General features: G+C 52.0%; 1 protein-coding gene across 2 annotated transcripts in view; it reads left to right on the top strand.

The window, feature by feature from the left end:
- Window positions 1-2,158: 2,158 nt before the first annotated feature.
- CRHR1 (corticotropin releasing hormone receptor 1) overlaps window positions 2,159-24,159 on the top strand; it is a 31,035-nt gene continuing 9,034 nt past the window's right edge. For both annotated transcript variants that reach the window (XM_033006347.2, XM_033006346.2), the window contains exons 1-8: window positions 2,159-2,475; window positions 10,871-10,955; window positions 19,968-20,087; window positions 21,312-21,397; window positions 22,505-22,611; window positions 22,977-23,097; window positions 23,367-23,520; window positions 23,764-23,824. In XM_033006347.2, the coding sequence (XP_032862238.1) occupies window positions 2,434-2,475; window positions 10,871-10,955; window positions 19,968-20,087; window positions 21,312-21,397; window positions 22,505-22,611; window positions 22,977-23,097; window positions 23,367-23,520; window positions 23,764-23,824 (776 nt within the window). In that variant the 5' untranslated portion in view covers window positions 2,159-2,433. The remainder of the gene's footprint in view (window positions 2,476-10,870; window positions 10,956-19,967; window positions 20,088-21,311; window positions 21,398-22,504; window positions 22,612-22,976; window positions 23,098-23,366; window positions 23,521-23,763; window positions 23,825-24,159) is intronic.

Raw genomic sequence — 24,159 nt, forward strand, 5'->3', positions numbered from 1 at the left:
AAACAGTTGATGTTCACTTTTGCTTTCCTCCCATCACCTCACACTTTGGGCACCTGAGCGTGGCCACTGCACGTGTTCACTCAGTGGCTGTGGGCAGGCTGAGATGGATAAGGACAATCCCCAGGGCCTTGGTATGGAAATGGGGTCTCCAGTGCTCCCCACGGCAATGTCCCTCCTGTGCCCTGGGGTGCACAAAGCCCTGAGCCCCCAAAACCAGAGCATGGAGCTGCGTCCTAGACCCACGATGCACTCAGTGAACAGGCTGAATCCAGACTGCCTGACGGTGCAGGAGCTTTCCCAAGCCTCTTTGAGAAAATTCTGCATTTTCAATTGGGCTTATTAAAGTGAAAGGTGATACAGAAGTGGCTCCAGAGTGTGTCTCTTGTCAGGGGTAGGGATGTTAGGAGATCTAAGAAACAAAGAATTTCCTGAATTTACCAGTGCTTTACATACTTTCAAACTTCTTTACCAAAGCAATGACACAGTTGATTAAATCATGCTAATGTCAGAAGACTTATGTCTGTGTTGTTTATTCCCTTTAGTTACTGGGCCAGGAACACTTACCCTTTGGGGTGTGGGATGGGTCATTAGTTGAACTCACATGCTGGGGTACAACCCTGGGCAGCCACTTGTGCCTTGGTCCAGCAGATGCAGGAAGGACCTTCATTACCTCCTGCCCTCTCCCATGCTTCAGAGACAGAAACCGGCTCAGTGAAGATGGATGGAGGCTTCAGCCATGAATCCATCAAGGGACACTGCCCTCCTATTGATCTGTCTGCAATATGCCATGGTCTGCAGCCGTTCCGAGAGGCAGAGGCTGTGGGTGGGATGAAGAGGGGAGCATGGTCCAGCACCCCATGAGAGGCTGTCGGTGGATGCACCAGCATCAGGTAGTGGAAATATCTTTGGTCCCACCAGGATGGTGACCCCAATGGCAATGTCTTCCACCGTCCCCTTCCCAGCAGCATGCCTTGACTCTCCTTATTTCCTCAAGGAAAGAAGAAACCATAACTTGCTGCCTGGCTTTCTGCTGCCAGGTCACCACGGGCAGGTGGGGCCTGGATTGCTCCCCAAGGAGGGCACAGCAGCCACAGCTGGGAGGACCCCCCTAAACCCCAGGTGGGTGCAGAAGGGATGCCCTGAACCTGCCTTGGAACAAGCAGCAGGTTTCACCCAGAGGTAGACTCACCCATCTCAGAGATGGACTCAAGTCTGGCCAGAGCATCCCCAGGAGACAGGGGATATGGGGTACCCCTCCCAGGAGCCCTGGGGGTGGCTGCCAGGGGACAGCAGGACGTGAGACAGAGAGGTGGAGGGTGTCATTATCCAAGACTCCAGAAGCATCATCCAGGCTCCACTGCACCACCCACTCCTGCTTCCCACCCTCCCCAGGACGCGTGTCCCCCAGACCAGTGCCCCTCTCCTCTGTCAGTCCAAGCCCCCCTGCTCCTCCCCGATCACCTCTGCCCCTTCCACCGCCCATCCTACGAGAAAAAACACCCTCCCAGCAGCACCCCCCACCTCCTCCGTGACTCGGTTTCCCCCCACTATGATCAAGTGCTCCCAGTACAGCCCCACTGCACGGAAAGACCTACATCAACCTGCCCCACGTCCCCTCCTCTCAGGAGCATCCCCCCTCACAAGGAAGATCTGAAGTCCTTTCCACCCCATCCCTACAGGAAGGGGAAAGGGGCTCTCACCTCCCTCCACGTTCACCAACCAGTTTGGAAAGGGGCTGCAAAGGGTGGTGGCAGGAGGGGAAGCCTCCCCTTCCCCCAGTCCCTCTGCCAGAGCCCTGGAGTCAAATCCCCAAATACATAAACCCTCCCCTCAAATTGCAGCCCCGAGCCCTTTGCGGACACACACGGGAGCCCACAGCCTCCGCAGGAGAGCCCGCAGCAGCGGCTGCAAAATGGGAAAGCGGGGGGCAGAGAGGGGAGAGCCTGGTCCAGGGGGTGCCAGGCGGGGCGGGGGGGGGGGGGGGGGCAGGTGGGGGTCCCTGGGCTGGTGGGACGTTTCTGCTGCTAAAGATGCTGAGGCAGGGAAGGAGAAAGGGAGGGGAAAAAAAAAAAAAAAAATAGAATTGGAAGGCACTAGGGAGGTGGAGGAAGGAAAAGGGGAGGAGGAAGAGGAGGAGGGAGAGAAGCAGGGAGTGGGAGGCTGGTGAGGAGGGATGTAGCCCATCTCCAGGAGCTGGAAGGTGAGAAGCCGGAGGACCGGCTCCGAGGGAGGTTATAAAAGGCAGGAGCGGGTCGCTGAGCAAAGGGGAGGGCGAGAGGTCCCTGCCCGCCTCCCTGCAGCCCCGCCGGGACCCGGACACGCTCCTTTGCACGAAGCCCAGAGGATTTTGTCCCCGACGGCAGAAGGAGCCCAGCGGGAGTGGGGACCGCTGCCAGCCATGCCCCGGAGAGCTGGGCGCAGTGGGAGTTAAGGATGGTGCCCAGCCTACGTCCTGCTCTCCTCCTCCTCCTGCAGGTAAGATGCTTTTAAGTCCTCTTCTCCCAGAAGGGCCCTTCTGCCTTCCTCCCCATCACCCCTCTGCACCCTGCACCACTCGCTTTCCCCACAATGACTTTTCCATTTCTTTGAAGGAAGGGAAAAGTAAAAGGAGAAACCTCTACACAAAGGGCCCTCGGGAGGATTCCTCCAGTTGAGGCACCGGGGCTTGGCAAGAGCTCACAATGCCCAAAAACTAGTGGGGAGGGGGCTGGAGTCAGTGAAAGGATCATTAAAGGGGGGGTAGACTTGCAGCCAGGTCCCCCCGAACGCAGTCCAGCTCTCCCAGAAGCTCCCTGACTCACACCTCCCAGTGAAACCAGCTGCCACCAGTTTCCCTCAGGCTGCTGTGAGGGGGTGGCCACTCTGGGGGTGTGATGGATGGGGACAACACAAATGCAATGCCTAATTGTACCCCCCCTTAATTGATTTTCTAAAGAAACCTCTCCTTTCCCCCCCACCCCCAAAGCACAAGACTTTTCTCTCTAAATTGCTTGCTGTGGAACTGTAGCCACTGCTAATTTTGCAGCTCTGCACAAAATGCAAATGCTTTGTCAGAAGCAATACTCCTCTTCCCCGAGGGCTCATCAAGAAAGGAAATGCTTCCAGCCCAGAGCATGTTTAAATCCCAAACCCTGGGGAAATGAGAAAATGAAAAGGTTTCCAGTGAAATCTTGAACATTATTTGAACAAACCTATGCAGGCAGTTAAACAAAATTATCAGGTTCTTGATTAAACCTCTGTGTCAAAGAGGGTTAAAAGAAAAAAATTTGCCTGGCTGTCTGCAAAATGCTGCCTCAGTGGCCCAGTTGTGACTGCTGAGTTAAAACGGCAGAAGTGGAGGGTCAGCCCTCCCCGTTAGCACCCTCAGTTCGTACCCCGCGGCTGGTTTCTCACTGAGCATCGCAGGCAGTAGGAGCAGGGAGGAGGATTTAGCTGCACCTTTGGGATAGGAAAGTTCTCACCTAAGTGATGAGAAGAGTTGATATGCACCAGGCAACCTCCTTGCCAAGTTGGTGGTGCTTTTAAAAGCTCCTCTTCCAGCTGCTTTCTCTTATAACTGCACACCCCTAATCCTGTTTTATAAGCGCTCTTTCATGATTATATTCCTCAGTTTAGGTTTTGTTTGGTTCTGATGTAAGAAGTGAAGTTGAGACAGGGTAGGATCTCTTCCCCCCAGCCCACGTCCTCCTTGGCCAGTATGTGGGGACACCATTGGCAAAGCCACAGACCCAGTGCAATAGGAGCAGGGTCTGAGATAGGGACAGCCAAGTGAACATGACAGCTCCCGACAGCTACTGCGTGAGCAAAAAGTGGTCAGAAAAAAAAGCCTGTAAGAGCTGAGACTCAGGTCCCATCCTCTGCTAAACCTCCTCAGGCTCAGGGATTTCCCGAGCCATCCCTAGGTGTTCCCCAGGGATTGTCTCCTTGTGAAGACAGGGGGACAAATTCTCAAAAAGCTTCCAGAGTTTTGGAGCAAAACCACCCTTGCACTGTGGCTGGGACTAGGAGGGGGTCACAAAAACCAGCCCAAGCAGACAAGTGTCTCCCAGCTAGCTCCAAAAAAACCCCACCCAATCTACAAAACACCCCTTTCCAGTCAAACTATTTTTCCTTATAAATGTATGCGTTCAAAATTCAGACCATTTTCCAGCAGAATTCCAGCCCTCTCCGGGGGACAGCATGAGCTAAAGGACCTTGAAAGTCCAGCCTTAAGCGAGTGTGTTCCTGCAGCCAGGCGTACTCACAGCAGCATCCAGCCTGTGAGAGCAGAGACCTGCAGCAGTCCGGCTCCAACGGAGAGCTCGGCGGGAGCAAATCTCCCCTGCTTGGACAAATTGAAAATCCCTGGGCTGCACACCTAAGGTGTTCGCCATGCATCTGGCCAGCAGCTCCAGTTTAGCATCAATTTGTCCACCTTGTCTTGCTGGTGGACATCCCTCAGGGGGTTGGACAGACAGACCAGGAGACAGACAGCCAAACTTGCTGCAAAATGCTTTCTGGCACTCTGCAAGACATTTAAACAAAATAAACAAGTGTTTAAAAAGAAACAGTTCACCTGCAGCTTTGTCAGGAACTGATGACATTTCTAGGGCTGATAAAACTGTTTGCATAGGCATTGTATGAAAAAAACAGTTTGATGCTGGGGGTGGGGTAGATTCCCTTCTCCCTTGATCAGCTCCAGCAATAGGTCCAAAAACTAGACCCCTACACCTTTGCTGCTCCAAATCTTGCATAAGACACAGAGCTGCAGTAGCAGAACACACTGACCCTGGGGATCTCTTCCAGTCCCTGCTTTCCTTAAAAGCTGGAGTTGATTCAGTGTGTATGAAATCATCCCCGTGGTTTCGCATCTCCAGTGAAGAAGTGAATGGAAATGGCACAGCCTGTTCCCAGAATAGCTGCTCTATTGCCATAGGATGAGTATATAGAAATACAATGAGAATAGCCTGCACAGCCGGCTCGACGCTGCCCCAAAATACAGCTCTGCTCACCAGAAATCCTGCATAGGGCTGGCCCAGAAGTTTGGTGTGAGTGAGGAGCTCAAGCTGAGGTCCGAGTCTGCAGCATTTAGAGAGGCTGCATCTGTGTTTTTACCTTGGAGAACAGTATTTGGCCCCAAAGGAAAGCACAGATCATTAGCATGGGGTTCCCTCAACAAACAGCCCTTGTCCAGTGCTTGAGAGCTGTCCCACATGAGCAGGTAGCTCTTTCTGAAGGTGGTATAACATACCCAGAGGCCCATCTGTTGTTTTTCCTTTTTTCCCAAACTGTATTTTGAGCTAATAGAAGAGACCCTCCTCTCTGCAGAGTGACCTGCTTTATCAGTGAGTCACCCACCCAGAAGTGATCGCCCCCCTTCAGATGGCAGAGGGCAAAGGGTGTTGGCTTTTGCAGTTCATTGTCCCTCTTCCACCCTGAAATCCTGTACTATTCACCCTAGAAAGGCAATGGCAGATGCAGCTTTACTTTGGCCAAGCTTTCCCTAGCTGTGAATGCAGATAAACTGGAGGGAATTTATAGGTGAATTAAATGGTGGATGTTCAGGCCAGGGTTATGACCCTAAAAAGGTGATGGGTGAAGGAGGGGGCTTGGGGCAGCTGAGATGTGGGTCTTGGGAGACAGCTGTGGAAAACAAATCTCCAATACCAACATTAAAATATTTGTGAATGCACACAGGTCCCACGTACAATCTGCAGGAGAGCTTAATACAACCACCTTAGAAAAACAGCCCTCCCCTGTGCTTGTGTCCACTGCTCCAACTTTTCTTTAGAAGCCTTTGCTCTGGCAAATCCGGATGCCATAGGAGACGCTTTGATTCACAGTGTCCCCTTCCCAAGCTTGTTTGTGCCTTTAGCTTCCAATATTCGAATGCCATTATTCTTTTTTTACCTGTCCCCAAAAGTCCGTGCCCCTTTTGACAGATAAATGAAGCCAGAATTATTTATGGCAAGCGAGAGAGACCAGAGCTTAATCCAGAAAAACCTTTAATTGCTTATAAGTCAGGTTTTACAGGGCTTTCATTTAGCCCTGATTGATATTCTTTTGTTAGGATCTGCATCCAGTATGCTCAGAGAGACTCCAAACAGAATAAATACTCTCACCAAAGCCCCTGTCTACACACAACAGGGACTGGCCCTCTAATACAGCTAAATTCATAAATTCACAGATTTTAATGCCAGATGGAAGCGTTCTCACTGCCTGCTCTTTCCCCTTGAGTAACATCAGCCACAGAAAATCCCCCCGCGGTTCTCACTTTGAGCTTCGTTCTGCTGCCTGCGCTTTGCCTCGATGCCGTGACACTAGCAGGGCTTCTGATGTGGCTTTGCACGAAAGCAAGTGAAGGAGCAGCGGGGCACTTGTTAGTACAGCGGGGGGTCTCAGAGAAATCTTGAGCTCAGGGAGGGGCAAAGCAGGACACTGTCAGCAGAGGGGGGTTGTAGAGGCCAGATACCCTCGGAAGGTTTCATTCGTGGCTTGGACTGGGGATGAGACTTACCCGAGCAAAAGCCCTCGAGGTGGAGGTGGTAAGAAGCTCACCAGCTGCAGGAGACAGTGCCTGGGGGTCAGAGGAGACAAGGGCAAAGGGATCCCCCCCGGTGGAGTGAAGGCAGGGGATTGGGAGGGCTGGGCAGCAGGGGCTGGAGGCACCCTGGCCACCTCCAAACACATCTGAGGGGGCAGCTCTCTTGGTCAGGCTTTCCAAAGCCACCTCCAGCCTATGGCTCTGGGGTTGGCAAGACGTGCTGCTCCGTGCCCTCCCTTTGCACACCGCTGATGTTGCTCTGCCAGCCAAGGTTGGCATCCAGCTCTTTTAACATTCACTGTATTTAACTCCCAAAGTCTGGCACCTTTTTCTGCAGACTCAAGGCCAAGAGCAGGCTTGATCCCAGCCTAACACCACGGGGAACCTCAGCGAAGGGCCAGGGCAGAGACCACGCTCAGCCCTTCCCCTGCCTGTGTGTCCCAGGAGGTCTTTCATCTTCCACACCAAGTGTTGCAGGGGGCAGCAAGCTCGGCCAAGCCGGGGAGCAGCACTGATGGGTGAGCAAAGTCCCCACAGCACGGGTGACTCCAGGGGGGCTGGTCAACCCCCCTCCCAGGAAGGTCTCAGTGGCCATCACCACCCAGCAGTCCCGCTGACCTCTCCAGCTTTGCAAAGCCACTGGCTCACACTGCTTCATCCTGCTCATCCTGCTGCTCTCCAATTACAGCCCTGTCAGCAGTGGAAAACCCAAGCCCCATCTCAGATTGCTGATTAGACTATGAGCCATCTATCTCTCTGCTCGGAGCTGTCAGCCCTTCCTGCCACACAGATCCGATCTTGTTTGAGGCAAGAAGTTATCAAGGGGGGACAAGCCTGTCTCTGGGTAGTACGGTGCAGGGGATTGATGTTTGACTCGGATGTGAATATATTAATTAATATCCATGAATTGCTTTGGAGAGGGAAAGCACTGCGGGGGGACATTAATTCCTAATTGATATTAATTGAAGTTTGCTGCTAGGTCAGTGGCAGGTCACAGAGACTGAGGCTGTGTGTGTGTGTGACTTTGCAGCGAGACCCCCAGCCCCCTCGTGCTGAATAGCTGACACTGTCTCAGCCCGCTGTGCTGCATCTCCTGGCCCAGGGGACCTGCCACCCTGTGCCTCTCATGGACACAGGGATTTGCTCCAAAAATCCCAGTGGCATTGCATCAGGACACGGCTAGTGGGTCCACGTAGGAGCAACCTGCCCCATGCAGTGTAGCACTGCCTTAGGCAAGTGCTATTCAGTGCCTCAGTTTCCCTTCTGGGCCAGCCATGGCTTGGTGGGTGGTGGGACACTGACTGCAGCCGGTGTTTGCCGTGTGTGGGATGCAGTAAACACTGAGCAGCGTCAGGTTTTGGTGTCTGAGCCGTGCAGCGAGGCTTGGTGGGGGCTGGCTGATCCCACTCCAGGAAATGTGGGGGTGAAAGGAAGGAGCTGGCTGCTCCGTGAGGTCCAAGGTTAACCCAGCACCATCGGCGTCTGCTGCGATGCCTCCCCATGTGTAAAACGGAGATATCAGCAGAGCCTAGAAGGGAGCTGGGCAGATGCCGAAGCAACGACAGCGGAGCCATTGGTGGCTTCTGATAGAGGAGAAGCTGCTGCCAGTGTGGGGCCTCACGGGGCCCGTGCAGCTCCCAGCAGAACCATCATCCCCATGGGAGCAACTCCCTGGGCTGACTGGGACCCCTGTGCAAAGCGACTGCTTCTAGAAAAGCAGATTCCTTTTCTTTCCCATGCACCTGAATGCTCAGTGGAAACTCTCCAGGATTCTGGCAGTCTGAGAGGGGTCGTGGAGATGTTCTTCACTGCAGAGCATGATTTGCCGTAGCCTCTGTCAAAGCAGGACCAGGAGGGCAGAGGGACACGGCCCCTCTCTGGCCCGAGCACGACCCACCACCGTTTCGGGGCTGTTGAGGTGTGCTTGGCTCCAGCCCGGCCAGGCTGGGACCTGCTGGGCACCATGTGGCATCTTACGGCAGTGATGCTCTGGCAGGCAAAGCTCTTCATGGACAGAGCTTTGACCTATTCTCTCTGCAAATCCTGGGGAGGGGTTTAAGTAACCTGCAAAGGGCAAACCAGATTGTCAGGGTACCACACTGGGATGCTTTTGGCTTGTGCAAATCCACCTGCAGCTGCCACCTTCCCCAGCTTATCCCCCATGAGCTGGGGCTGGCAGGAGGTGGAAAAAACCTCTGCTCTGTCAAGAGCATTGGCCAAACTGCAGTGAGACAGCACTCAGAGCCTGGTAAAAAAGCTGGTAGGGTTTGTTGTGTTTCAGGGAACCGTTTTTTTCCTTTCTTTCTTCCTTCCTTCCTTCTGTAGTGGTTTCAGCTCATTTAAAAAGCCTGCAAAGAGCCAGAGACTGCGCTCCATCCATACCCCCCTCTAGCTGTAGCTTGGTCCATGTTGCTGCTCCGTGCCAAGACCTCTCTCTGTGTCTGGAAGGAGAATGGGCACTGCCAGGCTGGAGCAGGCTGCAATTAGGAGAAACACATCCAATTAACACTTGAGAGCCTGTTCAGGTAGGCAAACCACCCCAGCCCCTTTTGGGAGGAATCTTTTGTTCCAGCTACCCGTGCAAAGAGCCACCGGGTCCGGTGGGCGCCAGCTGCGGGCATCAACACAGAGGGGAGCCAACCCCGCTACACCTCACTTACCCCATGTCTGGAGTTTGAGTGATCTCAGCTTTCAGGGAAGAGACCCAGGAGGTTCCTGGCTCCTGCAGGACCAGCCCCACAGGAGCTTCATGCAGCACCCATGCTCAGGGCAGGGTTTTGCTGCCGGATCCCCTGTGCCATCTGGAGCAGTCATAACAAGGAAGCTATTCTCAGCTCCATTTATATGTCTGCCTGACATCTCTCTTGCTGTCAAAACCAGTTTCCCAAGGCAGTAAATAGTTGTTTGGAAAAGAGCAAGTGGGTGCTGAGCTTGTCTCCGTGTCTGAATAAACTCTGCTGATGCTTTGGTACGGTGCAGGGTGTTTTTGGGTGTGCCAGCAAGAGCAGCTAGTGTTTATACAGCTAAAGGGCAAGAGGACGACTGTCTTCTCCCTACCCAGCACAGTTTTGAAGGTAAATGGCACTGAGGAAGGGAGATCAGGCACTAGGGACCAGTCTGGCTGGTGGGAAAGGTGGAGGTTGTTGTGCATTGTATTGGCTCAGCACAGGACGGCGTCAGAACCCACAGCCCTGGGGAGCTGGGAGCTTGCTTGCACGTAGAGGAGGCTGCAGCCTTTCCTGCCTCCAGGCTTAGGATTGAGTTTCCCAAGGGATCTGTATGTGCTTGTATTTTGGGGCATGGTGCTGCTCAGTCAGCAGTCAGCTTTCCTCCAAAGAATTTGGTTAGTCCTTGCAGGGCAGGTTTGGGATGAGAGGAGTTCAGCCTCATCCACCACAGGCATTCGTCCCCAAGGCAGAGGGGATCAGCCTGTGTCACTGTGTCACCAGTCTCTGAGCCACAGGAGAAAGTGGGCAGCTGTTCTGGCAGAAATCTATGTGTTTGGCAAAGCAGCAGGTCCCCTCCTTCCCCCATCTGCCTCCCTGGTGAGCCTTGGGTCTAACTGTCCCTCTGCTGTCTTCCACTTGCAACTGCCTTCCTTAGCTTTAGTTTCCTCAAACTCCTGCAAAGGCAGAATAATTCAGAAGTAGCTTTTCCAGAATAGCTCCCCATGATGCTGGTTTTCACTTGCAGCAGAGCTGCAGAGCCACTCGGAGCTGCTCTGGAGAAGGGATGGGATAGATCCTGGTCAGTGCTTCCCAATGCCATGGGAATGTCAGTGTTTGCAGACAAGCCTTTCTCCTAAAAAAAGGCTTTAGCCAGACCCAGTTGGCTGTGGATCAGATCTCCTTAAGGATGTGTATTAACATCTTTTCACTGACAGCTTACAAGGCTGTGATTTTAACAAAGTATTGAAAATCTGAGTGTGGTGTCAGGCTCATCATGTTTCCCCTGTCTGCTCTCAGGATGCAAAGATGCTAAAACTAAAACTGTTGATTTAATTGCTAAATAGCAGAAGCTCCGTGACCTGGCAGGGACTGTGCGGGGCTGCAGTATGGTTTGCTGAGGGGGATATTTGTGGCAGGAAAGGATCGGTGGGTGGGAAACAGAGCAGAGAGCATCAGTCCCACAGCCCCAGGCTGGATAAGCCCAGCTCCTCTGGGCTGGGAAACCCATCCTGCAAATGGGTATGTGTCCATCGTGCAGCTTTGGGGTCTGGCATCCAGCAAGATGTGGGCAAGCTCAGATGTGACCCCCCTGCTGCCATGTCCAAGGAAGGGTTGGGGGCTGGGGAAGCGGCATATTGCACATATAACCCTGCCTGTGGTCTGCTCTCTCCCCGTGCAGGCATTTCTCCTCTGGGATAGCCCTGTTGCAGCCTCCATCCAAGAGCAGTACTGCGAGAGCCTGCCGCCCATCACCAACCACACAGGTGAGTGTCCTGGATCCCCAGCACACCCCCCTGCCATCCCCAGGGGACCCCAATGGCAAGGATGTCTGGATGAGGGTGCAGGGGTGGGTCTCTGGGCTGATCTGCAGCTGCCTGGCTCCTTTTCAGGGGGAGGTGGCATGTGCTGAGGCTGCATTGCAGCCTGGTGCTGGCTGCTGCAGCAGCCTCTTTGCAGGGTGACAGTTGAGGCAGGTAGAAGATGCAGAGCTCAGGAAAGCTAAAAATAGAGAAAATAAATGTCTGTTGGGATGGGCTTGAGGGGAATGTGAGCAAAGAGACATCTGCTCGGCCCCTGATCCTGCACTGCCCATTCTCTGCCATGCTTAGGGACACCAGGACTTTTGTCCCCTATGTCCATACCCCTCTGCCATCCCCCTGCCCAGGGCTGACAACTGGAGATTGTGTCTTTTGTCAGAGACCACGTCACCAGTGCAGTGTGGCCACTATGTGCTCAGGGCTCGGCCACCATCCGTCCCCCCCGTGCTCCTAGATCTGTGCCACTGAGCATTTTGGGAGGCCGCCAGCCACGAGGAGCTTCTGGGGACACGGCCACAGCCAGGGCTGGCTCAGACGAGCTGAGCATCAGCAGGATGATGGGCAGTAGGATCATGGGCAGCTCACCTCTACTCAACACCCATCTATGGCTTTGCATCCACCCAGGTCAGGCCCAAGTTGTGTTTGTGCCAAAATTGGCTTTTAGCCTATATTCAAGATGTGACTTGGATGTCACCTCAGCAGTGGCAGGTCTGGTTCAGTGACAGGTTTTAGGGGAGGAAAGGTGGCTGAGGGAGAGGCGAGGAACTCGCAGGGACAAGGAGAAAATCCCTCCCCAGCTCAGGGATGCTGCAGAGTTCATTTTCCAGTGAATGAATGAATAGCAGAGCAGGCACAAAGCAATTGCCCCCCTTGCCCCGGTCCCTGCTGCTCAGAGCAGCTCTCTCCATCAGGGTGATGGATGGCTGTGGAGGCCCAGCGCTGATGGATGGCTGCCTGCCACCCAGCTCCCATTAACAGCAGCATTAAAAACTCCTTTTTAAAAAATTACAGCTTGGCACCAGCTGATTCAGTGCCTGGCTGAGCCCAGGCCACCACAGCCCTGCAAGGAGTGTCCCTAGAGCATCCCCAGCCCAAGAAATGGAGGCAGAAGGCTGAGGGAGAGCAGAGCTGCCAGTGGGAGTAGGAATGAAAATGCCTGTGTGCCTTTGGCCTGGGCATGATGCAGACCTGGTCATCACTCAGATGCTTTGCTCCCTGAAGGTTTCATCACTCTGCTTGGCAAGGTAGTTGTCCTTGGCCATGTTAGGCTGGGATAAATGGTGTTTGTTTTCTTCTTACTCACCTCCTCTGGTGCAACACGTGTCCAGCACTGTGGGCTCTGACCCACAGAAGCACTGGCCAAGCACCACAGGACCCTCTTGCGATGCATGGACCCACTGGTGGCACATCCCTGGGCAGCACACGGGTCCCAGAGCCTCCTCGTGCCCAGCTCACAGCCCACTGCTGGAACCTCCTGAAGCCAGGGGAGACAGCAGAGAGGAGGGAGAATTTCTGCCGTGGCTTTGCTGATGCATATGCCCTGCAACCGCCGCCACCCTCAAGCAATGGGCGCTGCTTTCTGCAAGGATTGGGCTTTGCTCAGTAGGGATTTATCAGTGCAAATCCCAGCAGGATTTAGTGTACCTCAGTACCCATCACCCTGGCACAGGGGAACACATGTCAGGCTTCAGATTTGCAAAATCTCCACACATCCAAACTGTCAGGCTCGAGTAACTCACTAATTTGGGATGGAGCTGGAGCACTTGAGAGCCGCTTCCAGCTCAAGGAGGGGGCTTAGGACAAGAGGTAGAGATGAAACTAATTGTTTTTTGTCTGCTGCTTGGCAAGTGGAGCTCAGCGCCAACCCTCATCCTTGGAGTCCATTTAAGCCCTGTCTGATTCAGGCAGCGATTCCTAGGGAGGGATATTTACAAAACTGAAAACTTTGTTTCGAGGCTATTTAACATGGAGAGTTGTTAGGATGACGCTAATGAGAATTGCAGCGAGGCCATGAGACTTAATTTGTTAATGTCTGCATAACCCTTGGGAAATGGCACATGCTGATAACACGAGCCCAGCGGTCCTGCAGCGCGCGGCTCGGCAGGGCATCCATTGGATGCACGGAGGGGCCCTGCCTCGTGCCCGCATGCAGCATCCCTCCTCCCAAAAACAGCCCAGCATGGGCTCTCCTCCTCTCTCAGGTCACCAGTCCCTTCATTATTTAATCTCACACTTTTTAATGAGGAGGCATGGCTGGACAGTGATATGACCAGGGTGCCAGCAGTCTGCCAGGCGCGTGCACTGAGCTGGAAAGGTCTCTGCTCACAGCACTGTGGTGGTGACAGACCCAGAGTGATGCTCACCAGGCTCATGGGGTGCTGGCATTGCAAGCAAGCCCTCACCCCAGGAAGCAGAGCAGCCGAGCCCCACAGAGCTCCCTTGTCCTGCCCTCTTACCAGCATTAATTTACCAGTCTTCCTCTCAGCACACTGTCCCCAGCGCAGTGTGATGTCCCTTGGCATTCAGGCTCCCCACACAAGTGTGATGGTTCAACCTGGTATTTTAGATATGCATCAAAAATACTTCTCGGTGAGCCCCTGATTCTGGCCAGTGCTGGGACACATGGGCACCCACGCACAGTTTGCCACTCCATCAGAAATGCTGCTTTCCTCAGTAGCCGTGAATATTTTCTTCTGCAGGCAGAAATCATACCAGGCTGGACTTGAGGTAAACGTGGTGCATTAGGAAAGTTAGCTCAGCTGCACCCCCAAACATCTGGAAGCCAAGAAATTCCCCGATTAAGCTTAAAAAGGAACGCAGCGGAGATCAGCATCCCTTGTCCAGAGTGGATAGGTGCCTGTCCCAAGGGCTCCCAGCTCGCAGATTGCCTCAGACCACAAATTTGTCTTTCTGATGATTTCATCTCCCCAGGGTCTGTGCACAGCTGCTTCTCACCTCGCCTTGCCCTGCCACAAAGCCCCTCCGGGAGGGACAAGGGCATTTCAGCCAGCGGGGCAGAGCATCCCCCAGCAGCTGCAGGACCACTTCCCATCAGGGCACTTCCCTGGGGAAGGAAGAGGGAATCTGAGCAGATGGGAAAGCCTCTTCCTAATTAATAGATGAGGCTTTTCCAAAGCAGCCCAGCGAAAAGCACTGGAGTGGAGCGAGCTCAGAGCGCTCACGGGGTTGTTTTGCTGTTCGTAGCAATCAAGCTTGGATCAGCCCAAGGAGTTGGCACCCAAATGCTAATAGCCCTGGCTGGTCCTGGCTGCACGTTTCACTTCGTTAAGCTGTTAAACTGTTATCACAATAAATTGTTATCCTGGATCCTGTGTGCGTGCACAGGAGAGGGAAGGGAGCACAGCTGATTCCTTCTCAGGAAATGTTTCCTGCCACTGCAAGTTCACCTAAAACAAAGGAAAATGACACCAAAGGTAGGCAGAACAGAATAGAAATGTCTTTAAAAAACAAACAAAAAAACCCAAACAAACACAAAACAACAAACAACAAACAAACAAACAAACAAAAACCATAATGTTTTTTCAAGGAGGGGAAGGGAGCACAGCTTTACATTTAAATAAAGCAAATCCAGTTGGTCCAGATATAGCAAAAGCCTGTGCCTGAAAAGCACAGGAGAGCAGCGAGTGATGAGAGCATTTTCTTCACAGGTACTTTATCAGACAGGTTTGGAAACATATTTCACAGCAGGTGACAGTTTGGCCAAGAGACTTTCCACCCGCTCCATCTCAGCTCCCCAAACTGCTGACGCTGCTCCAGCAGCCCCTTCTCGTGCCGCTGCTCTTTCATTCACTCACTGACTCCCCTTGGGAGAGACTGGAATTTAAATTCATAAAGGTCAAATTAACAACATCAGTGCTTCTTTTCCCTTCAGCCTCATTGGCATCTTTCCCACCAAGGCAGAAATACCAATAAAGGAGCTGAGCAGGGGCTAAAGAGGCAGCAATGAGTCCTGGCAGGGACTTAGCACCGTGGGAGAGCCGTGATACTGGAGTGGGTTTGGGAACCAAAAAATGTGAACTCATCTATATGGAAAATCATAGTGTTTTAAGTGTATACTAGTATCGATAAAGCCATTCTGCTCCATCATCTAGGAAACAGGGATGTCAATAGAAACTGGCTTATATTCATAGATTTTGATTGTAGTAGAGGAGGGAAGATGATGAGGTTTTCTGGTAGGAAACAGTGTACTGGCATATCTCAGCGTGAGTGGCAGCTACGGCAGTTAAACTGTACTTTGGACTGGTTGCAGTAAAATTGTTGCCAGCTACTGTGTTCAGTTGTAGCCAAACTAGAAGTCTTTGCTAGGAAAACTCTGCCAGCAAGGGATTATGCTTCTCTGCTCACCCACCAGCAAAGCCCAGCCAATACCAGGGAATAAAACATTTGCTGCTACCCTTGGTAATAACACAATTCCAATGACACTACTGGTCATATCAGGAGAACAGGATATGCCCCAAACCCAACCCACTACATTATATATTCAATAAATATATCTGCTCCACAGAAGCCTTACATGGATCAGTCTGAAGTGACGACATTGAGCAGATGCATCAAATACCAATGGCAGAATCTAGGTTTGATGCCTCCTATTTATTCTTCTCCAGAATAGCAGCAAAGACCCAAGGGGACAGCCAATGATGGTGAACAGAAACAAGCTGAAAATTCATTACAAAGACACTTTGCTATCATAACCCTTAATTAACCTGTGTAATTATTTTTCATTGAGGATCGTGGAACTTGAATGCTTGAGAGGATTGCTGGGGATTTTTTTAAGGACTGGACTCTTACAAAGATAAATAGAAACACCCAAGACCACCAAAAGCAGTGGTGGAGGTAGTGTGCAAGCAAGGATCTAAGTATTTTGAGACTGCCACAGTTGCTCCCAGCCATACTGAGTACCCAGCCCCGACTCAGAGGGAAGACAAGCAGCTCCACCACCCCAATTTCAACCCCATCTTAGCATAAGTTGTCTCCCAGTACCATTTCCCTCAATGCCTCAAGGAGCTGAGTGGCTCTGCAGCTGGAATCAAGCCACCCCTCCTTGGCACATCAGTGCCTGAAATAAGAGCATCCCCTCAAAGGCCCTCGATTTGGGGCAATAAAGTGTGAAATGGCTCCTTCTGCTCCACCAGTGTGATGGAGATGCCTGGGAGGGACAACCAACCTTTTGCACACTGACTGCAGCAAGTATATTTTGATTAGATGTGGAGATGAAGCCCTGATTATCAAATGCAAATGCTGCAGCAGGAACTCCCTCAAGGAGCCAGAGGCTTCATCCTGCTCAAGAGGCAGCAGCAGCAGCGCAGTCACTGAGGACATCAGGGATGACAGATAATTGTGGTTGAGTAAGAGCTCAGGACAGGTAGAGATACGAGCTAACATCTTTCAGCCTCCTGAGACACCTTAGATAAATAACCCCATCACTCCCAACCTCAGGAATGAGCATGTGGTTCAAATTTCAATCGTTTTTCCTGGTCCCTTTGCACTGCATAAGGGGAGAAAGGCTTTGCCCTTCAAGCAGCCATAGTGTTGCTGGGGGGACAGCAGCAAGCTGGGATGCTTCACTGGTGCAAAGCTTTGCCTGGTGTGAGATGAAAACACGTTTATTGGCACAGTTATATCAACACAACCTTTGCTTTACTCCTCTTCATACCATCCTGGCAATAGTTTGTTGGTACAATAACACTTCAGACCTTCTGGCATCAGCTGAAGAGCACCGTGGCTGCATGTCTGGTGGTGCTGGACCAGGATAAACATGCTCCATCCTCTTTAAATTTGCTCAAAATCTTTTGGCAGATTAGCTGGGAGTGGAGAGCTTTACGCTGCCATGCTTCACATGGCTGTGTGGCTTTAGCTTTGAGCCATCTCAGGGGCCTCTGTGAGTGGTCGAAGCATGCTGGCGAGGGATGTTTTATGTAAACAGGAGGGATATTGCTATAGTTATCCTGAGACAGTTATTGTGATACAGTTGTCTCAGTGTAAGTCCCTGGACAGGCACATTTTTTCTTCAGAAGAAAGGAAATGGTTTATATTGCTTCAAAGCATCACAACCCAAAGGAAATGGAGTGAGAAGGGATTTGAGTGACTTCTCCCATGCTACTTTCCCCGTCTCAAAGCAGGACTAGCTCCTTCCTACCCCAGATGCTGTGTTTCTGTGTGTGAGGGAGCCAAATCAGGGGGATTGGGTGCAGGTAGAAAATTCATTGACCTTTCTTTCTGTAAAGCTGCAAAGAACAAAACTGTCCGTGCAGCCAACAGTGCTGAGAAAGCTGGAGCAGACATCTGCAGAACCTGGGAGAATAATCCCCCTGCAAATATGGATGGGTCGCAAAGCAGATATGAAAGCATTTAGCACTGATACATATAATTTCCATGCTAAACAGTGCTCTAAATGCTGGGAGCCGTGTGCCACTGGGGAGCAGCTGGAGCAGACTGGTTGTGCTGGGCAAATGGGATGTTGCAGCCCTCACGGCACTCCTCTTCTTCGCTGTTCTACTTAACCCTTCTCCAGCAAAAATTTTTTCTTCCCTATATGCTGGAGAGAGCAGAAAGAGCAACATCGGCTTTCTGCAGCTTTTCTTCATCAAGCATTTCTCAGCATGAGCCCCAGAAAAATATTACAGCCACCCACTAGATGAAAAACTGGTGGGACAAACCTCAAAATGCCACCTACAGAGGTGCTGGGGTGAAGCCTGCTGTGCACAGGGTGAAGTCCAGGAGTCTCTTCCAGCGTGGCTAAGCCTGACCTCTGCTCACCCAACTGCAGCCCCCAAGCCCGAATGTCACCCCACAACCCTGACCCATGGGACGAGGAAGGGTCGGAGCTCCTGCTGATGCTGCTCCACCTTCACCCCGTGTCCCTGCCATGGTGGGACTGCAAAACCCATCCACTCGGTTTGTGATCTGGCGGGTGTCCATAGAGATTTAATGGGTGTGCCAGGCAGCATTACATCAGGAGCGTTGGAGAAATGCGGAGATATTAAATCCAGACTTGAGCAGACATATAGCAGAACAATGCCACCTTTGTCTGACCACATCATTTGCATTAATCTATCTTGGTTTTGGTTATTGCTGTGGTTTTGTTTTACTGGTTGAGGGTACTGTTGCTACTACTCTCTGGCTCTGCTAGCTTTTAATTAGAGCCTTCCTGCTTCTCCTCCCTGAGCAGTTGGTATCTGTGCTCCAGCTCAGCCCCTGGGATGCAGGAGGGAAACTGAGGCATGAGGGGATGAGGAGGCAATGGAGTTTGTGGTCAGCCCCACTGGTCACAGGGAGGGTTTTCAACAACTGCATGAGCTGCTCTGGGCATTAGCACTGTGCAAGCCCCATTTTTCTGTACCTGGTTATTCCAAGTGAAGCTTTTCCTATTCCAGATATTCAAGCAGCTTCTCACCTGCAGCAATTCCCAGGTGATTCACAGGGAGAGCACTTGTAATTTAACTTTGTCCTTAGTTGAAGCAATTATTGGTTGTCTTTTCTCTACCTGGATTAATATTATCATAAAATTTTAAACAGGAACTTCATTTTCTATGACCCTCTATTTCTCTGTCAAATTTGGGTCAAAACAACTAAGGAGCTCAACAAATGCTAATGAATGCAGGTAAGCGCAGACACGCACACTACACATGATTAAATGCACCTAAGAAATACAAGCTCAAAACAGTTAACTTAAAGTGAAGGTTGCTGCAGCAACCATACGCATTAGCAAAGCTAAATGCAAAGGTCATCATTAAAATTAATTTCTCACTACAAGCTATGGAAGGAAGAAATTAATGCTCACCATGCTCTGATGCTTCCCCAGCTCACATGCTTGGAAGGAAGTTGTTTTCCCTTGCAAGGATGTTTGAAGAAAGCCCTCCTTTTCTTCGCACTGAAAATTTGCTCTGAGAACATCCCAAGAAACCAAGAAGCCAATTTTTCAGATAATCAATGAAAACAAATATTCCCCCATGAAAACCTTCGTCATATTAATAACACCGTATTTTGCTGGTTTTGTTTGGTCACTCTTTAGCCAGCCCTATCCGTAGGAAGTTTCAGGAAAAGCATTCAAATAACAACCATCAAGTCCAGGTGGAGACAAAACGTTGTGTTCTCATCCCCAGAGAGCTGTGAATTGGGGTGGTTTATCTCTGCACCAGCAGCACAAACATCTCTGGTACTCAGGGGTGGTTTGCACTGAACTCTGCCCCTTTCAGGGTCTGCTGCCCATCCATCTGCTGCCTGTCAAAGATTGTATTATATGGATATTACAGCCATTGTTCTTCCTACCTCAATTTGAGATGTAGCTAGGACATGTTTAGCTACAGTACACGTTGTTCTAAATATACACAAATTATACATAAAAAATCCTGCAATCTGGCCTACCTAATGCCTATGTTAGCACACTTGTGTAGCTGGGAAAAGCACACAAGTCCTGCTTGAAATTTGAAATAGCAGCAGCAGTCTTGGAGTTTTATTCCCAGGAAAGGCTGGAAGAGACCAACAGGAACAGCTAGGAAGGAGATCTTGCAGCCAGGTGTGAGAGGGTTGGAAGCTGGAGTCACCACTGGGAAAGAGAAAATCTGGCTTATTGCTGGCTCTTGCGGGGCTGGATGCCAAAGTCAAGGTTGAAGAAAGGAGCAAGGCTGGAAGCCCAGAGCCAGACAGCCCCAAGCTGACTTGAGAAGCAAGGTTGGAAAACCAGGCTTGTGTCAGAACTGGGCTTAACCCAGGTGTTCAGACAGGACCTGGGCAAGTCATGGCCAGGATGGATCAACCAGCCCTTGGGGAGTCTTGACACAGACCCTGCTTAGTATCTGCTGTGTGGTTTTTCTGGGGGTTGAGCTTGCAGCAACCCACCAGGTCTGCAGCCCCAGCTCTCCAGACAAACCTTGACCCTTCAACAGCCTGGAGGTGGCCCACAGACCTCCGCTAACCCTCTACCCTTTTTCCCCACAGGTCCCCAGTGCAACGCCTCAGTAGACCTGATCGGCACGTGTTGGCCCCGGAGTGCTGTGGGACAGCTGGTAGCTCGCCCCTGCCCCGAATATTTCTATGGCGTGCGGTACAACACCACGAGTAAGATGACCCACGCAGCTGGGGACATGGTAGATGAGGGATGGGGGAGTTCAGAGAGCCACGTGCATCAGGGGCTGCGGAGACACAAGTGACAATACATCTCTGGGTACAGAGCTCACTGGGGGGCTCTGTGGGATCCATCAACCAAAAAAGAAAAAAGCCCTCATATCCCAAATTTTAGGGAGGGTGGTTTCACAGAAGCAGTTTTATAGTCAGGTCCTCCTGGACATGCCCTTGTGAAGGGGGAGAGGGCTGATGTCCCCCTCTTGAGGACAGGGGAATAGAAGTGAGCCTGTCCTGCTGTTGCAGGGAGATCTGCAACCCCCAAGTGAGCAAGAACTGGGGGACCTTGTGGCTCATCCCCTCTCACCACGGGTGACTGAGCTGTCACTGCTGATGACTTGCTGGGAGCTGGGGACAAAGTGAAGGCACTTGAAAAGTGCCCAAAGCCATTCCTAGCACACGGTTGAGCTTCTGACCACCCAAGCAGTGCTTTTGATGAAAGAAACATCTTCTATCCCACAGAAAACATCAATTTTTCCATCCCACACCTTTTTGCAGCAGTGGAAGATCGCACGCATACGGCTCCTGCTTTGTGGTGCCTCTCATGCCTTTGCAGGAGTCTCTTTGCATTAATCCATACTTGTGCCTGCCCAAGAGCCATCCCCATCCCTGTCCCATCCCATCGCCCTGATGAGGCTCACAGTCTCTCCTGTTAACAGCAGAAGCCCAGCATCACCCCGGTGTTGACGCTAATCGGAGACTGCTCTGGGGCTCTCGTGGCCGTTCCTTCCCAATTAGCCCTGCCGCTTGCCGTCCTTGCTGGGAGGCAAAGAAAGCTCCTAACACAGGGAGAGAAGTGAAAATTTCATGCTGCCCCTGCAGCAGGCTAGGATGTAATCGCTCGAGCAAAGGGCGCAGAGGAGTGGAAAAGGAGAGTGACCTCGTGCTGCTCCCACTGCATCTCAGTGGTGGGAGGCGTCAGGGTCCCCCCCTGCGCCGAGGGGCAGAGCTGGTGCAGACCCAAAGCCCTTGAGTGGGTCTGAAATGTTCTGCGGATTTTGGTCCTGTAATTGCAACCAAGGCAGCATCTGAGCTGGCTTCAAAGCAAAAGATGCCACTGGTTTGATGCCAATGACCACTGCAGCAGTGAGGATCATCAGATCCATCTTTATGCACATCTGCATGCCCTGTTAACCCTTCGACGGACACCCTCTCTTCCAGATAATGGCTACAGGGAGTGCCTCGCTAACGGGAGCTGGGCAGCACGGGTCAACTATTCCCAGTGCCAGGAGATCCTCAGCGAAGAGGTAGGACCTTGGTAGCCCCTCAGCCGGGCTCTTGGCAGGAAGGTGAGAGACAGACAATGGGGTTTTGAAGGGCAACAGCATCCAAACCAAGAATGGCCCGAGGGAGCTGTGGGCTGGGTGTGCAGCAGCATCCCAGATATAAGTTTGCATGCAGCATATATGAACCCCTTTTTGATTTGCAGTTTAATTCCCTGCCAAAAATAAAGCCATGCCTGTTTCATTGCCTGTTAAAAATCCAAGAGGATTGGCAGTGTGAGGTCTCCTGGCCCCAGGGCCACTGGTGCAGATCAGCATGTCCTCCAGTCCCATCACCCTCCTCCAGCTCCCTCCTGACACAAACACTCAGTGCAAACCCCATCCCTCCCCACTGGCAATGAAATAAAGGAGATGCTTAGGAAGCTGAAAGGAATAAAAACATGGGGACCAAGAATTACAAGCCCCAGAGTAGGTCAAGGCACCCCTCAGAGCAGAGAAGAGAAGAGAAGAGATGCAAGCTGTTCATTTGCAGTTGATAACCACCTCTGGTATTTAAGATGCTGATATCTCTTGCCAGGAATGGTTTTCTCACTCGCTTAATTGCTAATTCACAGGTTGGATGAGTGCCTAACAGCAGGAGCAATCAATTAATTTAATTATCACTCACACCTTCCCCAAGATCCCTCGTTCCCTCTGCCCAAATTCATCCCAGCCTCTCAGCTTCCCCCAGGGCAGTGGGGAATGAACTGAGACATCAAATGTCATGTTGCCAGTGAGCTCGGCTGAATTACAGGATTTCCCCAGATGAGAGGTTGGGGGTGTCCCAGTGCTGAGCAGAGGTGATGTAGGGGTAGCAACCATGAAGCTGCCCTGGTATGAGTAGGATATGAAATGCCTGAGCTCTTTGCAGGGCCAGATTGGTGCCTCTCCTGTTCACATTATCCCCATCCAACCAGCCGCATCCCCTTCCAGCCCCATTTCCACTGCCCTGCACCAGAAGGGCTCCAGTTGCTTTCTGAAAAAGGACCCAAATTTTGCAGTGTCGCTCTCAGAGGTGATGTGGTGGAGGAGGTGGGTTTGTGGTGGTACGTGGGGCTGCTGCTGACCCCCCTCTCCATCTCCCCCCGCCAGAAGAAGAGCAAGCTGCACTACCACATCGCCGTCATCATCAACTACTTGGGGCACTGTGTCTCGCTGGGGGCCCTCCTCGTGGCCTTCGTGCTCTTCATGCGCCTGCGGTGAGTGACCTGAGCCGCTGCTGCCAGGGGCACGAGGGAGGGCACAACCCAGCCCCTGCGTTTTGCCATATCCCCCCCTGTGGCCATTGCTCTCCAGCCTGGAGGGATCACGTCTATCTCAGGGTTATTCTCCTCCTGCTGTTTTTTTAAAGCAGTGGGTAATGGAGGCAGAGGGTCTTGCTTGGTGCCTTCCACCTTCTGGCCTTGGTCCTGCCCACCTCATGCTGGTCATGGCTCCGGCAGCTCAACCTTGGTGTCCCAACAAAGACATTCAGCTACACAAACGGCTCTGTCCCCCAGCCCACACATGGCTGGGCCCCAGACACCCACCATGCTCTGATTGTCCCTTGTCCCCTCTTCTCCAGGAGCATCCGGTGCCTGAGGAACATCATCCACTGGAACCTGATCACAGCCTTCATCCTACGCAATGCCACGTGGTTCGTGGTGCAGCTCACGATGAACCCAGAGGTGCACGAGAGCAATGTGGTAGGTGCAGCTCTGCCAGGCAGCTGGCCTGAGCCTGGCCCTGAGCAGCTGGAAAGCGTGGAGAGCTTGGGGATCCTAGATGTGTGGCCACAAAAGCAGCTTGAGGGCCCAAATAGGGCTGCTTGGTTTTTGGTGGACCACCTAGGCTTATGAGAAACATGGATTCAATTGCTCTGCTGGGGCCTGTGTTGCTCTGTGCATCGGTTTCACCCCTGTAACATAGAGCTCTACTCTTCACCCTCCACTTCTCCTCCTAACCCTTCTGGCAGGTCTGGTGCCGCTTGGTCACTGCTGCCTACAATTACTTCCATGTCACCAACTTTTTCTGGATGTTCGGCGAGGGCTGCTACCTGCACACAGCCATCGTGCTCACCTACTCCACAGACAAGCTCCGCAAGTGGATGTTCATCTGCATCGGCTGGTGTAAGTACCTTTCATTCACCAGGTACCCAGGGTTTTAGTGATGGGTGATGCCCACCTCCATCCTCTGCTCCAGGTCTTCTTGCACCCAAGTACATGCAAAAAGGCAGCCAGGAGCAGGAGGATGGGATTTGCATGGCCATATCATCTCACCCGGTGGTTTGCCCCGTGTGAGATAATCCCTGTTATGGTATGATTTTGCAGCAACGTTGCAGCCCTGAGACTCATCTGTGTGTTCATCTGCAGGTATCCCCTTTCCCATCATCGTCGCCTGGGCCATCGGGAAGCTGTACTACGACAACGAGAAGTGAGCCTGATTGCTCTCCTTCCCCATTCTCCTCTCTATCCCAATTCCCCAGAGATCAGTTGTGCCGGGGCTGCGGCAGGCACAGATCCTGCCTGGAAGGGCTGACACAAGATGGGGTACATGGAAAGGGTGGGAGGAAAAAAAATATAATAGTCTTCTGTTCTATCTTTTATCCCACCTTTAGGCTCTCTGCCACACAAGCCCTGCCTGCAGCCACCTGCCACTGCGTTTTTCTCTTCAAAGGGCAAATGAGATTTTTAAGGGGGAAAAGGCGAGATTAAGCCAGAGCTCCTACAATGTGTTTGCTAAATGGAGCTGGGATTTAATCTACCAGC

Source organism: Tyto alba, unplaced genomic scaffold, assembly GCF_018691265.1.
Source record: "Tyto alba isolate M040663 unplaced genomic scaffold, T.alba_DEE_v4.0 Super-Scaffold_12, whole genome shotgun sequence".
NCBI classification, from domain to species: Eukaryota; Metazoa; Chordata; class Aves; order Strigiformes; family Tytonidae; genus Tyto; species Tyto alba.